Source organism: Passer montanus, unplaced genomic scaffold (assembly GCF_014805655.1).
Source record: "Passer montanus isolate IOZ18808 unplaced genomic scaffold, ASM1480565v1 scaffold4, whole genome shotgun sequence".
NCBI lineage: Eukaryota > Metazoa > Chordata > Aves > Passeriformes > Passeridae > Passer > Passer montanus.
In genome coordinates, this window is record NW_024368818.1 from 7590230 (window position 1) to 7606912 (window position 16683).

General features: G+C 39.0%; 1 protein-coding gene across 4 annotated transcripts in view; it reads right to left on the reverse strand.

The window, feature by feature from the left end:
- GRIA4 (glutamate ionotropic receptor AMPA type subunit 4) overlaps positions 1 to 16683 on the reverse strand; it is a 214321-nt gene that overhangs the window by 52794 nt on the left and 144844 nt on the right. For 3 of the 4 annotated variants that reach the window (XM_039718279.1, XM_039718281.1, XM_039718278.1), the window contains exons 8-10: positions 15561 to 15665; positions 10543 to 10653; positions 3283 to 3489 (exon numbers count right to left, since the gene is read on the reverse strand). In XM_039718279.1, the coding sequence (XP_039574213.1) occupies positions 3283 to 3489; positions 10543 to 10653; positions 15561 to 15665 (423 nt within the window). Of the gene's footprint in view, positions 1 to 3282; positions 3490 to 6202; positions 9235 to 10542; positions 10654 to 15560; positions 15666 to 16683 lie in introns of those variants that run through there. The other variant, XM_039718280.1, reaches the window with a different exon arrangement.

Consider the following 16683-nt stretch of genomic DNA (forward strand, 5'->3'; position numbering starts at 1 on the left):
AGTAAAGCTATCTGAGAAAAATAACGCAGAAACAGATTTTAATCTCAGAAGCTCATGGCTTCAGAGATTCAAACAGAAATGAATTGTGACCTTTTGTGCTGAGCAGTGAAAGAAAAGCATTCTGTGTCAGGAGAATTAATATTTAATTGGAGCTGACTGCTAGTGAATTTGGAAACACCTGTTACATGTGCTTAATGGCACTTCATGCCTAGCCAGCATTTCTTCTGTGAGCTAGATATCAAGGAAAATGGAATCCACATGGACCACTGCATACATATGGATACATCAGGGACAAATGACCAAGATTGCCTTGTAGTTTTTAATAATGTGCTAAAAACAAAACCAGAAAATAAGCACCATCCCCACCATGACATTCTGTACAATCTTAGCAAAACTGTACCCCACAGCATTTTATATGATGTTTCCTCTGGGACATGATGGAAACATCAACCATGGGGTTTAGAAAATGACTATGCTGCTCTGTGCAGCACCTGAGTGTCCAAGTACCAGAATAAACTCTGATGCATACAGGAACATGGGATAAAATTTTCACATGTCCATTCTCAGTAATAAGGATAGGGCTAAGGGGCTTTGGGGTATGATGGTAAGAGCAAGAGAGCAGAGGAACCTTTTGTGTTGTACAGAACGAGTCCAATCTCACCGGCCAGAGCAAAACTGTTAATCCATTAACATGGCTGGGAATTAAAAGCTGTAAAATGTTTCCCAAACAGATCACCTTGTCAACTTGCTAATTCAGTTGCAAATTCTCTCCCAGTCCTGGCTGCAAATAAAAAGCCTTGCTTGAAACACAGCCAACCACTCAGACTACTTGTGTTTATGATTAGGGGATCTATCAGAGAAGATGAACATACTCTTCTTCTAGCAGAGCTTTGCAGCAAAGTCTCTGGCTGACTGATTTTTCTGTTTTCTCCTGGGCCTAGAAACCTGATGCTCTGTAAATTGTCTGGCAAGGATTCAAGGAATTTGCAGGGACGATGCTCTTGATGGACTCCCTGTGGAAATCTTTAGCAGAAAGCTAAAAGAAGAGAAAGAACAATTTCCTTTAAAGCTACACCTGTAGCAAGCTTGGCGTGGCTCTCTGCCTTAAAGCCCAGCAGCACTGGACAGGCCACGTTGCTGCTGTCAAAGTCACCCGACCTCTAAACCTGCATGGCCTCATTCCAGCTGCTTGTAGGGGAAGGTCTCTGCTCAATCCCAGGGTCTAGCTGGGCTCAGGAATTGTTTTGGACAGTAATTATGGGCCAAAAAATGTTCTGGAGACCATTCTTGCAATTTAGCAGATTAATCAGGTGAATTCTGAAGCACAGGGACATTCCCTGGTGCCACTCATACACCAGGATAGATACAGCGTCAAGGAGCCGTATGACAGCAGAGCAAATGTCCTGGGTAACAGCTGATTTCAGTAAAGAAGCAGCTCCAAGAGCTTTGCTGCAGCTCATTCCCAGGGCCCAGTCCCAGAATTGCAAAGAGACTGCAGCCATCCTAAACAGACAGCTGGAAAGAGCCTCCTCCTCACTCTTTTCCATCACAAAAAATGAAGTGTTGGCCTTGTATTCTGGGCTGGCCTTCTTCTTCAGGGTAATTTTCAACAGGTTCCTCTTACCTGTGAACTTTACTGCTTTCAGCTCTGTTAAAAGCTGTAGTTGTTGACATGTCTGTGCGAGCTTCCTTACAACACTTTTTATTTCACTCTAGTCCTAGGGCAATTTGGGATTGATGCGGTAAATTTTTTAAGATAAAAGAAGGAAAAAAATGCCCTATACAAACAGAAAATGAAAGTCTAACATCAAATTTACTCTATAATTTTCAACTAAATGATAGGCCACTGAAACTGTACATATGAACAAGAGTTTTCTCAGAAATAGTAACATTTCTTGGATAATTTATAAAACGTTCTAGTATAAAATCATTGATGTCCATGGGTTTGCTTTTGCAATTAAAAGCCAGAGAAGAAATAATCTCCGTACTTGATAAAATAATCCTGAAAAATCTTTAACTTTTACTATCCTAAGAGATGAACTGTTTTCAAGCCACTGAAGTAGACAGATATACATGCTTAGTGACATTCAGTGTTTCTACTCATTAAAGAGAAAATTGAGGTTGTCTCCTTCATGAACTTCAAAGAACATGGAGAGATTTGTAAACCTGATAGAACCTTTTCATTCCAATGGGGCAGGAAGATCCCTGAAATTCAGGGGCAACATTTCCCACACTCCTGCAGCACAGAGACTCATTCTGCAGATTCCCTTGAACTAATGCTAATGGAGAATTTATCAGCTATGCTAAACTGGCAGAAGGGAACTGAAATGGAACTGCTACAAAAGCCACAAGGCCTTTGCAACGTATGGCCTGAACTGTCAATGGAATTGTGAAAAATGAAACTGGGTATGGAACAAATGGTATGCAGGAATTTTATTATGGGGAGGTTGAGGCATGTTATGAGTTATGGGTGGAAATATTCACACCTGAGTAGTTTAAGGATTTTTTTTATTCTGTCACTAAAATTAAAAGCTTCTCTAAGAATTCTGAACTGTTCTCAGTGCAGATACTAGCAATTGTAGTCATCAGCAAGCTCAGGTCTGAGTTTTGCTACTTTTGGTAACACCAGATACAGAAAATATTTATTTAGGTTTGTTGGAACTATTTTCTTTTAAATATTGGAACTTTATGTGTCAACAGAATTGCTAATGATTATGGTATTCTGAAGAATCCTTCTCCAGAGCACTCTATAACCTAATGTTCTCAGTTGTTAAACTTACCAGGTCTGATCTTAATTTTTATTACTGATGGTCGTCTTAAAAGTCTGTCTTCATCGTGAATTGCCTAATTATGTACTTGCCTGTAGTGGTTTATTACCTATGTTTAATATGCATGATGGTGGATTTTTCATTTCTCAAACTAGACCAAGAATCCCATCTTTTTAAAAAGATCTGTCCACCATTCCATGAAAACAATTAATGAGTGACATTCTTCCCAACCAATTTTTACAGTGTGTCAAGAATAGGTCTCTAACATGAATGAATTTTAAGTGATATACAAACTATGGATGTTCTAATGTTTCAAGGTACTAATTGAATAAAAAGTAGAACTTGCATGAAACTATTAAATTTTATCTTGAAAATAAGTGGAAACTCACAGACCTGAAACAAGATTCTGTTTCTTTTCTGTGACCCCAAGATTAAATAAAATGCACATATACTTCCTATTTTATGACTTATACTATGACAAATTAAATCCTGCTTCAAAAATTGGTATGCTTACCCCATAAACAAGTTCTCCCACCATCCCATTCCAGATTTTTGTCTCTGGATCCCTTGCTCCATATTTTCCATCAGGAACAATGGCAATTTTGTACTTGATACCAATATGTTTTGCAATTTCTGATGCCAGATCTACACAGTATCCTTCAAACTTGTCATTCCCTTCAAACGTATCATGGTTTTTCTTGAACATAACATATGGGGCTTCCTATAATGAAAGAAGTAGAACTGTAAAGGAGAAGTGTACCGAATATAGCCTGAAAAAAACCAAGCATGTCATGAGCTGACTGAACAACACACAAATTATAAAAAGTTCATGGACAGTATTAGCACATTTAAATTAAAATGTATGAACAGAAATCCTTCTGACAAGATATGCTCTAATTTGGGTTATACATTTCACAAGAACTATTGACCTTACTTTGTTTTAAATCAAAGACCTTAGTGCGGTATATGCTAAATTTAAAGCATGAATAGAGGTTGGGCCTATACAGTGCATAGGGCTGTGAGATCATGAAGGTACAATGCAGATTTCTGACTCCAGTGAGTAAGCACATCCTCTAACATAGTGGGATTACTGCCGATGTAATTTCAGATGCAGAGCCTGAGTGACTTCATTTCTTGAGGTTTAGAACATATAGTTCCTAAATGGCTACGTACATTTTAGTGAGAACATAGAAATATACTCCCAAGAAAATATGCATCTTCCCTTTAAAATAAACAGTGCAGATTCTTCAAGGTCGTTTAGGATTAACTTAAGTGATATGCATGGAGAAGAATGGTATTAAGTAGACAGTGACTTTACATGTTGTATGAAAAAGAAGCACCAAATATTTTGGGACAGTGAGTGCCATTGAGAACGAGTAAAACCTGTCTTGAAGAGTGGATCTTGAATTCCTTAAAACCATACTATCGCAATAGTGAACATTATGCAACTGGGAAATCTAGGTAATTTTTCTTGTTAGCTCTGTGTGAATTCAGACTTTAGAAATTATTAAGCAAAACTATACTTTCTGATGGTGTTTTAAATTACTTCACATAATTCATATTCAGAGCCAGTTGCAGATGAAATATTTGCCTAATATAAAGTGTTATTTGGGTCACCCTTTTTTGAATTTACATCACAAAATACTGGTAACTTAAGTCCTCTCTTTGCTCCCTGGAAAATGTTGGTCTTTTGACACTAACCTTGGTAGTATTCTGCCCCATTCCCATCTTTCCTACAGACATAATTAGCACAAGAATAAAAATAAATTAAAACATGCACTGCAGCAATACCTGATTCACTGAAACTACAAGAACATAATCTGTAAGCAACAACAGTTTTGTAACCTTTATTAGGTGTCTAACAAGGGAGGTTACATGGGTGCACTGCAATGAGTGCCTTTGCCTCTATGGAGTTTGCATCTTCAAAGGAAAACTGCAGAGTATTACCAGCAGCCAGTACTTTTTGTGTATTCTACTTAAATCACCTTGATCTCAACCACTGGTCTTCTAGAGGGAGAGAGGGAGAAAAGCAGGGAGATCTTGACCTCTGCAGAAGTTCTTGATTTTTGGAAGTATTTTGGCCACATAAATAAAATGTTCCTCTCTCACAAAGGCTTTTTTTTCATATGATAGGAAGAGCCAAAATCTGTGCCTTTCCATATATGCCATTACACACAAAAAAGTTTAAAATAAACAGAGGTAAAAAATACTCTGTCCTGTCTGTGATTTAGCCAACTGCTTGCTAGAAGGGTAACCAAGTCTGTCCACTGTCCCACATTTGTCAACTCTCCTTACAAGCTTCAGCTACATTGTTTGCTGCACCTCAAAAGCAATTTTACTTTCCAAAGGCCAGTCAGCTCTTCTGATTCAGCCATAAATCCCCAGCCAAAGGCATGCAACTAGAGTCACACCAGGAGATAATTCTGGTTACGGGTTCAAAGAAGACAGGCACAGTGGATGCCAGATCAGCTTGCTCCTTCTTCCAAAACCCAGACACTGCCCTTCTGCCTGCACCTCACTACTGGCAGGGCTGCTGCAAAAAAGCATTTTAAATGTTTCTGCACAGCAAAGCCAAGTGACAGATGCCTCAATTTTTCTGTTAGAAGTTAAGTGAACTTCAGCCCTTCTACCCAGGAGTTCTGTGAGGGAACACAGACAAGGGAAGTGGGGTGGCCCAATACTGTCCTTGGTAGGTACAAGCAGAGGCCATCCCATGCAGTCGAGTGACCACTAAGATCTGACAGGGATCTGCTGGGTACCTGGAGGTACCACATTGTTTCTCTTCCCCATTCACCTCCCTAGTTTTAAGTCCTGTCCATTTCAGGCTTTGACGATGTCTCAAATTGATAAGGTATTCAGTTGTTATAACAAAAAAACACTGAAAGGCAAGTTTTACTGGTTTGCTAACAAGTAACTTACACAAATGAACTTTCAAAGTCACACTGTGAAGCCATGAAATATCTGAACTGACCAATAGTATGTACTTAGCCATATCTTGATGCACTTTTATATCTGTGACACTGAAAAAGAATTTTTATTTTGTATAATCCATTGCAATAGCATTTTTGAAGTGAGTAGTAATGTTGGTGTAATCATGGTAGTCTAAAAATGCAAGAGCTGCAAGTTGTCTGTGGAGAGGTATTATCTTCTATTAATCCAGCTGAAATAGCTGAATACATAGGCCTACTTTTTCATTGTTTCCAGTTTTAGCATCTTGTCTAATAGAAAGATTATCTCTGCCCACCATCTTTGTGCTTACTATATTTTTGGACTGTGAGCTTTTAACCTACTAATAAAAACCAAACGTCTGACTTACTGCCGAATGAGGTTTAACATTGCAATATTTGCACGATTTCAGCTGCTTAAGAGTATTCTATGGAGTAGTGAATCAAGGAAAAGTCCACATTGAAATGACCAATGACTAGCACAGAACAGATATTTGAAATGGTGCAAGCTTTACTTATATAAGTCACAATTTCATAACAATACTTAACATTTGCAAATACAAGTTGATGTCTGCAACAATTACCTTTATAGATGTAAACAGATCATTCCACCACATTGCCACAAATTCATGTGTACAGTTAAATGCTCACAACTGATGATTCATACTATAAGGGAAGTCGGACAAAGTAACTAACCCAAATAACAAACAGATCTAAACTTGGTTCTCCTATTCCAAAGTGGATTTCAAAATATTCACCATTGCAAAAATAATTTGTAAAAGTGACAAATATCTGTGCAAGGAAATTTTTGATTTTTAGAACAGGTGTGGGACACATTATCACACTTTATTCTGAAAGAAACTTCTGTAAGTATCAGTGGAAGTTTTTTTGGTGACTTTTTCTTTCTTTCTTTTTTTTTTCTTCTGAATAAAGTGTCCAGGATTCGGTTTGAAGTCTTTATTATTTTCATGCAACAAACTTCATTTTTTTCTCCAGTCTACTGAAGAATTTAATTAATAAAGTTTCTAATGAAAAAATATCTTTCTATTATGTGAAAAAAGGCTATAATTAGAATTTCTGAGGTAAGACTCTATCAAGAGTATATCAGTCAAAACAGTGATGGTGATTCTCAGTCACCTAATGAAATTGCCTATCATCTTCGATGCCCTACGGTGACCTGCTTGACCCCAAGGTGCTGTTCTGCAGGTGCTTTGTGCCTGCCTTTTACAGACAGGTCTGATACCCTCAGTATAAGGCATCCACCTATAGGCCACTGAATCAATTTCTAAATCTGTGTGGAATTACAATCTTGGGGAAAAACTTACCCCACATGCCTGGAAAAGTACATACACCAGCTAAAACATCCAGAGGGAGAGGTCACATATACAGCATGAGACAGGCAAGGGTCACTCTGCTGGTGTAAGAAATGGGGGACAGGCTGTGTATCCTAGAGCATCTTGAATGTCACTGAATGCAACTGAATCAATACCCTTTGTAAAGTCATCCACATCTCGGTGACTTGGTTGTGAACTGGATCCTGCCCTTGAAACTTAATCCGCCAACACCAAGGACATCTCATTCACATATTGTAAGCCACAATGCAGATGCAGCTCATCATCAAGCTTTGGTTTTTAAGGAATTCTGTGATTTTTACGTTTTGCAGTCTCAGAGTTAAGTACAGAGTTGGCTCTATCATGAAATGTATTGAAGAGTTTGGATTAGTCTTCTGAGCTTACTTCCCTAAACTCTACCTCAGCAACCTGGGACCATATTTCTGAACCTGTAAAACTAGAGATGATCATTCTCCCTAGCTAGACAAGTCCCGTGTTTTACCTCAGTGTTAGAGCAGGGCTGCAAAGACCAGCCCTTCTCCAGTCATGCAATGAGCCTGCTGTGCATTTGGAGATGTTACCATCCCACCCCAAAGGGACTGCCTCTGCACAAGTAGGAAATCTGTCCTTTGCAGAGCGCAGGAGGCTGTGCATCACACGAGGTGCAGAACAAGAGCTAGAAATGGCAGTTGGTAAAGAACATCAGCTGCCCCCTGCTGCCTCCTCTCCCTGGGCTGCTCTGCACCATGTAGCTAACTGGGGATAGGGCTGAGAGCCTAAACCAAATTTGTAAAATAACTTCTACGTGCTCTCACTATGTTACAAACAAAGAAAACATTTTGCCAAGGAGAAAACACTGTACTAAGTTCTCTGGGTGCAGAGCTGATTCATTATAATGCAGTTTCTATGCAACAGGCATACAGCCACACTACAGCAAAGTAAGCATAGACACATAAAAGCCGAAGAAACAGAGGACAAATCAACTTGTGCTATTTGGCTTTAGGCAAAAATTAAAGCGAGCCATGCTGAAAACCTGTAAGCTTTTCCTATGCTGCCATGACATCTGTCTTTGAAGACTGAAAAATCTGACAGCACTGCTTGCAGAAGCTTTTCAGTTTTATGTTGGAAAATATGCATGCAATCAGAATTAAATGTGTCATCTACAATGGTTCAACTTCCCTTCAACATGAAGAGGGCAATGAAGAGGTGAAAAAGTCTCTGAGGCATTTGCAACATAACAAAGAAGAAAAAAATAACAGGAATCTGAAAGTTATTCTAGTTAAATGTTTCTTTGTGTGTGTGATCATATGCTTGCAGATACTAAATACGTTGTCCTAGCAGGCCAATATTAAGAATCATGGTTCTATTCTGCCTTCAGCATCATGTGTACAGCACCCAGAAGAGTACATGGGAGATGGGCATGATAAGGCAGAATTCACCATATATTCTTATTCAAACCAAATTCCAATATATTTCTCTTGCACTGTGATTTTGAAACATGGAAAGGGGACAGTTTTGGTCAAGAAGCTGTGCTGCTTTCAATTAACTGCATTTATCCAAAAATGACATGCTGCATAAACACAGGGCATGCTTTGGAATATTAATTCAGCTTTTTGGTTTTGCAAATGACCCCACCAGTCCCTTCAATACAGGGGCTGGAAAAGTTCTTTTGAAGATAACATTTATTATGCACATCAAAATGCTTCAATGCAAACAGGACAGGCAAGATAACACATTTTAAAAGCTTTCTTGTTTTCTTTTTTTTCCTTTCTGGTGAACAGAAACTTTTCTATTACTTTTCATTATTGTATTTTACTTGCTTCTCCTAAGCTTGGAGCTATTTATGGAAATTACAGTATTCATGTGTGAGAGCTTCAGTCAAAGGTATCAGGATTGGTTTGAGAGGAAAATTTCGACTGAAAGCTTGTAATTCACATCGTTCTCTTCTCAGCTTGGCAAAGTTGAAGGTTAACATCATCTGTTCTAGACATTTCAGATTAGTCACAGAACTTTTCTTGGTGGTTCAGTGCCTGGTCATCCAGTCAGAGGAACAGTAATCCATATGGAAAAATTAGCTCAATGTTACTAGACTGGTGGTTAATACTTGAGCCTTAGTTAGGAATGTTCGCAGCATCTTGGGACTCTTTTCTTCCTTGATCAATTTCTTAAAATAGGATTCTTCATCAGAGGCTGAAAAGAGGAGGACTGTACTGAAGTATATTTTTTTTCCATCACCGTGTCTTTTTTTTTTTTATTTTTATTGTTTTAGGAAAAATATACATATATTTAAAATTTCCCATGCAAAAATAAAATTAGAAGTTACACAATTTGGTTAGGAGTTACATTCTGAATTCCTGTATAGTAGTTTGGTTGTTTTGTATCCTGCAATTATAACCTTCAACAGGAGATTTGTTAAGACATAATTACTGCATAAATGCTGATACAAACTGCTGAAAATCTGGTAATTAACAGTATTCTTAGTTAAAAAATGTCTTGATGCTTTCCTTTGGATTACTTTAAACTCTGTATTGAGTTAGAAAAATTATTTCTTTATAACACCTTCAGAATATTCCTTCCCATTTGAGACACAGTTTATTGGGTTAACATGTCTTGTCTAAATGAAGCAGGTGAAAAGGGCAGTGAACTGAGATGTAAAATCTTAAAAGCGGTCATGTAAAGGTCACCCTTTGCCAGTTGGCTTTGATAAACATCAGCTTTAAAGGGCATATCTGACTTCAGAGGAAAAAAAAATATTAAATATTTTGTTTAAAATACAGATTTGTAAGAATCAATTGTTTTGAAAAATTGTGAATTAAAAATGTAAATGAATGAAGCAACTCATTCTCATTTGCAACCACTCTTTAAAAACACAATAATCCTGAAAAATCAAACTCCAAATCTATATAGATTTTATTAAAATGGAAATTTTACTGCAATGCTGAATGAACATTAAGAATGCATTTACTAAATTCATGTTTTCATTTACAATTAACAACAGATAATCCAGTTTTGACTGGCTGACTGAACCATACTACTTAGAGCTTTAGCTCTTGCTAAAGACAATTATTGAGTTTGTAATTTACCAGGAAAAAAGGACACCGGCATTACAGTAATCTCATTTTATACCCTCTGTTCTATTCTGTCATTTAAAAGTTTTGGGTTTTTCTTTTCTTCCAGTGTTCTGTGAGACAAGATTTATCAATTAGAGGTTGTAAGAACTCGTATCTCTGAGACTTATTTTAGCAAAAAATGGAAAAGACTGAATTAAAGAAAAAAATTACCACAACTCAATTTTTAAAACTTGATTTGAAGTGAATCATTATATTAAATACATACCAAAAAAAATCTGTGCAGACATGACAGTATAATTAAGATGTATGGCTCTCATCCTCCCACCAACCTAGGAACTGGCAGACTAAATTTGATCATAACTGCGTAACTAGAAATGAGATTGTGTCACACACCAGTATAAGCATTAAAAAAAAATAAACACCTTACCAAAATTGTAGTGACAACTACTGTTCTATTCTCAATGGCTGCAGTGTCATTTCCAAGTGTAGGTTCATGCTGAATCAAAACTAATTTATCCATGTCATTCCAGTAACCAACCTGCAAAACAAAACGTGTATCATTTGCAGTAAGGTCTACATTCTGAGTAACTACAAATACAAACTACTATAAGAACAAGAGTGATCCAAAGATGGTTTTGTCCAAAGGAAGTGCTGTCATGTTAGACATGGGAGGATGCATCTATTACTTTGGGTGTACCCCCTTGCACCCCTGCTGCACAGAGACAGACCTGGTGTCCCCTCCACTTTGCTGCTCCTGAATGATCTGAGCTACTTACTTCAACCAGAGACACAAGGTAAATCCCGTTTTCATTAGCTTGAATCCTTCCTGGGGCATAAATGAGATATAAGAATTTTTTCTCCCCACAAGAATATTTTAATTTATTAGTCCTCCAAATGTTTTGGTCTTAGACTGAGGAATGAAAGACATGTGGATGACAGTTTTGCAATCCCATGGCTGATCTCAATTCCTTGTTCCATCATAGGCTTCCCAGGAGACCCCAGCTCCAAGATTTATACTGGGCTTGTCCCACTTAACTGCTAGCACTGACCTTTTATTACCTACATTAGAAACCCTGTTATTTGTGCTTTTTTTACACTCACAGGACAGACAGTACCAGCAGACAGTGACTCAGCTCATGCAGGATAAGCATCCTTCCTAGAAAGGTGCTTGCTTTTCCCACTGACTGCAAAGCATGGTGAGACTGAATTCTTCCTAAATATATCTCTGGAAAGTGCCTACAGGGAGGTGGAACAAATCAGTTTTTTCTCTCCTTGGCTGCATTTAGGCTGCTATAACCCTTCCCTGAGCAGCTTTAAGGTAAAACAGCTGCCCTTGTTTGTTGCTGGCAATTAACTTCTTTAGGGTCAGATTTGAATCAGTTGTCCTTGTAATCCTGTGGAAGAAAACCCCCAAACCTAATTTTTTCCCCTTTTTGCCCATTCTCTTTTTGCAGACAGATCATGGCTGTCTGTGCATCCACTGACAAGGCTGCTGGGGCTTCTTCCTCTGGCCCAGCACTGACAGCACTCAGCTCCATGTCAAACGGACAACGTGAACACAAACGTGTCAATAGCACAGCGCTCAAATCCCACCTCAAGGGGCTCCCCTGCTTGCTGAGAGCCTAATGAATTGGGAGACTGATCTTTCTTCCCAGCATGATTTAACAGACACATGATCTAAAAGGTTGCTGTCAAAGAGATGCAATTGAACTAGGCACAGCTCAGTTTCTGGGAGCACCTGGGGACGAGTCAGCAGCAACTGCCCCTTGCTCCCTTCCTTGGTTAATTAGGAGTGCACAAGACCAAGAGTTGGGAGAGAGGAATATCTTGTTTATCTTACTAGAAGAGGAACAGGAATTTTAATGGAAAGTGGGCTCCAGGCAGAACTTCAATGTGAAGCAAACATGCACAAACTGTGCATACACAACAGGTTCTGGTATATTTAGTTGAAATGATCCTTTTCTTTTTGAGATTGCTCTTACAGCACTGGAGCCTTGATTTAGGTGTCTGAAGCTAACAGGAAGTGTCAGCAGTGCTGATATAGTGGAGAGGAAGGTTTTCTTCCTAGTAGTATGCATTTATAACAAATATTCTTTTTCACCCAGGCAGCCATACAGCCACAGATAAAATTGATTATTAAAAAACCTGGAGTTCTTGTCAAAAAAGTGTGACCAGCTGAAGGCAAAATATGTACTCCAAAATCTGTCAGTTTGGGGAACTATTATGATAGTGAATGATGATTTTTCATTGTGCAATTCTTCACTGCTATAAAGTTCAGAAGGAAAGCAGAAAATGAATGATATACTGTGCTACAGAAGTAAGTACCATATGAAAATTCAGACAGATATAAAGGCTTTATTTGAGAAATGACAGGCATCTTTTAAAGGAATTTCAGCTTTTGTGCATTGGTGTGAGCTTGTATATATTCAGTGCTAACCTGCACTAAAGTAACTTGGAAACTAGATTACTGAATAAATATGAAAGATATGTCATGACAGTTGTATAAAAGTATAGAGATACACAGTCACTCTAAGAGCACTAAATAACAGTATGCTTTCCCATAAATACCTCAGCTCCACAAGGAAAAAAATCCTCAAAGGACAGGATTGAATTTAGCTATGAAAGTACCTCCAATTCTATTTGGGTTGCAATTGAACTTCATAGCAGTTGCATCCACTTATACAGAGGCTGAATTAATCTTTTAGGAAAAAAAATACTGCAAAAATATTTGCCTCAAAGTAAATTTGCCATTAACAGTTTGGCATTTGAATGTACAGAGTCTTTTCTGAAGGCCTGTGCACCTTTAGTAACACAGAAGTGATCCTGTTGGAGCTCACATGCCACTGACAGCAAGAGAATACTGAAATGTTTTGGTAACTAATTTTCATGTTGCCAAGTTGGAATCCAGAAGCCAAATCTTAGACTGCCTTATGCATGCAATGTAATGTATATACTTTGTTTACTCTTTATTTTCCATTTTGTTTTTTTTATTTTGGTGACAGGATGCATGGTGAATGACACAATTACAGAATTACTGAGCTGGGAAGGGACCTCTGGAAGTCATTTGGTCAAACCTCTTGTTCAGCCTAAAGCCAGTTGCCCAGAACTGTGTCTGGATGGTTCCTGAATGTCTCCAAGGATGAAGACTTCACAACCTCCCTGCACAACCTGTGGCAATGCTTGGTCACTCTCAGAGTATGAAAAAAGTATTTCCTGATATCCAGAAAGAACCTCCTGTGTTTCAGTTTGTGCTCATTGGCTCTGGTCCAGTCCCTGGGCACCAGTGTAAAGCCTGTATCACTTGATCACAACCCTCCAGTCACAGGAGCCATTCCATTACACCTCTGCGATCCTTGTCCTCCTACCCTTTCCCCTCACCAGCACGTTTTGTTACTGCTCTGCAAAGAAGAACCAAGTAAGAAGTGCTGCATAAATGAAACTAGAAACTAACGTGAGCATAGGCTAATATTTCCTTTTTTACTAAATCATGTGGAAGTCTGCCTCTTTCTAGCTGTGCTGTTTTTTAATGGTCTCTTCACATATTCAAAGCTGTGGGCAACAAAAATCACTTTCCTAAAGATTAGAGCCATGCATTACTCTGACTGGAAAGGCAGCTGGGTGACTCATAAGTCATGTTATGTTGGACATGAGAAGAAGACATTAATAGTGAAGGCCTCTTAGTCCAATCAAGTACAGTCATTTCTCACATATTATATAGGATTTGTCAGGCTGGACCACAGAACTGGTCCGGCAACCACATATAAAGCACTATCTCATACATGTGAAATAAGTTCTTGTGAATAGCCAGATCTGTCAAAGCTGTTATGACTTGTTATGTCAAATACAGGTATAGACTTAGGAGTAGCAGAAAGGCATGACTAAAAGGAAAGAAAAGCACCTTGGGCCTCTAGCACAGCTCAGACATAGCTCCTCTGTTTGCAATCACCCTCCCCTTAAACTGCAGGCAAGAAGAGAGGATGGGGACAACCCTGCAGTGGTGCCAGACACCTCTCCCATAATGGGTGACAAAGGTTGAAACATCAACTCTTTTCAAAAGTTTGCTGACAAGCAAATTCCTTCATGAGTTACTGAAGTTGTGACATAATTAAACACATCTCTTTGCACCTTGCCTTTCCTCCTGTACAAGAGGGAATAGGGGATGGAAAGGTCATAATTCACTGTTTCCTCCAGTGTACCCCAGCCATCCATATATCCTCCTGGCTGGCAATGGTGTGGCATGGAGGCTGGAAGGAAGCTGGGCTGGTAGTAAGATCAGACACATTTTTTCACAAGACAGCAGACTTTCCAAAAAAGGAAAGACAAACTCACCTTTTCCAATTTCTTCTTCAGCCATCTGTCACACTTTCAAAAGGCAACTGCACCAACAGGCCTTATATGCAGGCCCATGCTTTGCTTTGGTCTGTGGCTCTATACTGTGATATAGTGGCAAGTTTTTCATCCAAGTGTGTAATTCTGCTCTGGGTCTGCAGTTTAACACTCTGCCTCCTCAGCTATGTGGCAGGTAACTGTCTCCAGGGACACACAGTTCACCTGGTAGTATTTACTGCACTTGTCACCTCTGGCCAACAGCAGAGGACTCTTTAACTCAATTTTGATTGTTTTGGGCCTACTCCAGCAACCATGAGTGCCCTATTCACCATCACCTGTCCCCTTTTCTTGTTGTGACGAGTCAAAAAAAAAGAAAATTCTTGAGCTTGAGTATGTTCTCTGCTCTTATTTGTTTTATACTATGATAAATGGACAAATTTCAGCACAGAAGAGAAAGGATCAACAAAGTACCCAAGCTTATATTTTCAAAGTGATTGGGATGAGTGATAATGAGCATTCAGACATGAAGGATCTGCTTAGACATGTATTAATGTGCATTTGCTTGCAAACAACGAAGCCAATCAAGCACACAGGATTAGATACTGCAATAAATTTCAGAAAATGCAAGTATTCAGGTCATTCTCTCTTCCTCCTCTCTCCTCTTCTGTCCTTTCATCCTTAAAAGCCCAGTGTTGGTTACAGCCTATGGTTCATGTTTGCACAGAATGTACAAATCAACTTGCTTAAAAATGCAAGTAATTTTCAAGACAGGAGTCTTGGGATAAGATACAAGAAATATCTACCACTCAGAATTCTGACCATTTTCCATCAGCCAGCAGCCTAGCAACATGTCATCCAGCTGGTATTCATTAGTATGCCTGACTGATTGGCATCCCACCACTCCAAGATGCACACTTGTTTTTGTGTTCTCCAATTTGAAGCACTGAATCATAACATCTAGTAGAAAAAGCAGCTAAACCTGTTTTCACCAGAAATATCCATGTACTAAGCATTACCTTTTCAAACTGCAGAGTCCACTTTAATATAAGTTTGCATAATCAATTCATCATACACAGCTCATTTCTATGATATCAGGATAGCAATGTCAGCACAAACCTTCCTAGGGCCAGTATTTTTCAGCTCAAAGACATCCATGGTGTAGTTGACTCTGCGCCCGTAGTGGTCGAACTGAACATTTCCGGTCAAACCTTGTATTCGAACCTACAAATGGAAGAAAATCCATTGTGAAGATCCAGCTTTATGCTTTTTATTTCAAAAGTCACAGAGCAGTACAAGTTATCATGGCTACATCCTTAGATTACCATAAGAACCCTACTGTAGAACAGTTCAAAGAAATAAAGTTGGCTACTTTATATTCTTTTTTCCTGTCAAACCATGCTCAAAACAGGCTTAGATATGTAAGTATCTAACTGCTAACAAAGACAAAAAGTGGACCTTCCCTTCTTTCATGCTGTGCAGATCAACACCTTCCAGCTGCAGATTCTAAAGAGAATCTGAATTCTCTAAAGAGAATTACTGTTCTCATCACTCCTGGGGGCATATGAAAAAACCTGAAGGAAGTTTGTCCTGAGCTCACGTGTCTTTTTAGCTCCAACTCCCACTTGACAACAACCTTAGCCCCTGCAAAGCAGTTTACTGTGAGGGAAAATGATACAGGGCTGATATGGATAGGGCTTGAAAAGGGTTTTTTCAAAGCATTAGAATGAAGAAGGTCAGATGTGAAGCCTTACAATTGGCTGTGGTAGTTTCCCACCACCAATGCTGCAGCTGAAACCAGAGCATTTTTTCTTTCTTTCAGCACTTTATTGTGTCACTGAAGGATACCCAAGCTGTGGTCCTTGTCCCAAAGAAGTTGTGGCCATATTGCTGATGGCTTTGATTTTACCAGGATCTGGCCACGAAAACCTCTTTGGCAGAATTTGAAGTCTCCTGCTGTCTGCCTGAGCACAGAAGCCTGACTTAATGTTTCTCTCAATTGTTACAGATCTGTGCATGTGCACAGAATACGTGAAGCATACAAAATGCTTTATTTCTCTCCCTAAGAGTCTGGATGTGGCTTGAAATCACTTACTGTTTGCCTCTGTCCATTTCTATCTGCTGATTTTTCTCCGGGACTGAAACCTTGGCTTCCAGGCATGGAGCTGCCAGCTCTGTCAGCAGTCACTTCTCTTCGGCAGTTTCTCCTGAGAGGAGTCTGCTCATTTGCAATGATTTAAAT